Here is a 1,442-nt window from a genome sequence, read left to right as displayed (position 1 = left end):
CTGCCCTCTGTGTCTCCACCCCGCTCATGCAGACACCCAGAAAGGAGAGTGTGGGGTGGCTCTGGGGAGGGGCACAGGCTGGAGCGACATTCCCCCTGGGTCAGTGTGGCTGTCCCCATTCACGGAAGGACCCCCAGGTCTGGGGGTGGCGCCTGCCAGCTCTGGCTGGAAGAAGGCAGGCCGGCCCTTTATGAGGCCTAAGGGCCTTCTCCAAGGCCATAGGACTAAGTTAGAGAAGCACAGATCAGTCTACTTTTGAGCAGCTTCTGCCCCCCCACCCCCCGCCCCAGCAGCCAGTAGGATCCTGCCACCCTGTGACGTGGGGCCCTGGGAATGTTTGGGGTGGGGTGGTGTGGGGGGCCTGTCTGAGCTCACCCGAGGTGCCTGCTGGGCCGTCCTACCTGGCTGCCTGCAGGGCTGAGTCAGCCCGTGGTGGTGGTTGGGGGTCCTCCATGCCTCTCCCAGTGCCCTGGGCGCTGGTCAGGGAAGCCGGGCCGCCCAGGCTTCAGCTGGGCCGCGGGCACCACGTCCGCCCTGGCTGCGGTGATGGCGGGGGCTGCCGTGCAGCCCTCCCGGGAGGGGTCCTGGTTCCCACAGACGCTCCCAGAGTCGTCACCCAGGCAGGCGGTTGGCTTGGCCCCAACCTGGTCTGGACACGTGTCCCCCGCTCCTCTCCCCGCTGGTGTTTGGCTGTCCTCCTAGGCAGCCCGTCCCCCACCCACCGGCCCCAGGATGGGCGAGTTTGGGGAGAAGTCGACAACATGTGGCACCGTCTGCCTCAAGTACCTGCTCTTCACCTTCAACTGCTGTTTCTGGGTGAGCAGTGGGCACCCCCTTCCCCGACCTCGGAGGAGCCTTGCCGGGGGTCCACGCCCGGGGCCGGATGTGCTGACCGGTGTGCACTGCCCGCAGCTGGCTGGTCTGGCCGTCATGGCCGTGGGCATCTGGACGCTGGCCCTCAAGAGCGACTACATCAGCCTGCTGGCCTCGGGCACCTATCTGGCCACAGCCTACATCCTGGTGGTGGCGGGCATTGTTGTTATGGTGACCGGGGCACTGGGCTGCTGTGCCACCTTCAAGGAGCGGAGGAACCTGCTGCGTCTGGTCAGCAGGGCTTGCCGCACCGAGGGTGGGGGTGGGGCTCCCTGCCAGGCTGCCCGGGGTTGGTTCTGGGTTAGGAGGGCTTAGAAGGGAATGATGGGTGAGACTGCAGAACAGACTCTGCTGTGCTCACCTGGGAGGGGCTCCTTGCCCACCTGTGGGTCCTCGTATCCCAGCTGGGCCAGCAGAGGGAAGACACCTGAGGAGGAGCACTGGGAGGCCGGGGGTCCCCCAGCCCTCACCTGCTGCCGGGGGCCGCTGTGTGGCCACTTGGCAGCTGAGGGCAGTGGCTGGGCTCTGTCACGCCTGGCGCTGGGGGGCCTCACGGAATGGGGGTGTCC

The 1,442-nt window shown here is 67.1% G+C and overlaps 1 protein-coding gene across 2 annotated transcripts; it reads left to right on the top strand.

Annotated features, from left to right (window-relative positions):
- The first annotated feature begins 440 nt into the window (after positions 1-440).
- LOC105005414 (CD151 antigen-like) lies at positions 441-1,442 on the top strand. 2 transcript variants are annotated; one of them, XM_010863397.1, is made up of 3 exons: positions 449-816; positions 913-1,104; positions 1,278-1,436. In XM_010863397.1, exons 1-3 carry the CDS (start codon positions 733-735, stop codon positions 1,302-1,304), a joined length of 303 nt encoding a protein of 100 aa, XP_010861699.1. In that variant the 5' UTR covers positions 449-732; the 3' UTR covers positions 1,305-1,436. The 2 variants fall into 2 exon arrangements, with proteins under 2 accessions (XP_010861694.1, XP_010861699.1); XM_010863392.1 differs by having other exon boundaries at positions 441-816; positions 913-1,442.

Source organism: Bison bison, unplaced genomic scaffold (genome assembly GCF_000754665.1).
Source record: "Bison bison bison isolate TAMUID 2011002044 unplaced genomic scaffold, Bison_UMD1.0 scf7180017858420, whole genome shotgun sequence".
In the NCBI taxonomy this organism is placed as follows: domain Eukaryota; kingdom Metazoa; phylum Chordata; class Mammalia; order Artiodactyla; family Bovidae; genus Bison; species Bison bison.
This window is presented reverse-complemented; position numbering and strand designations above follow the sequence as displayed.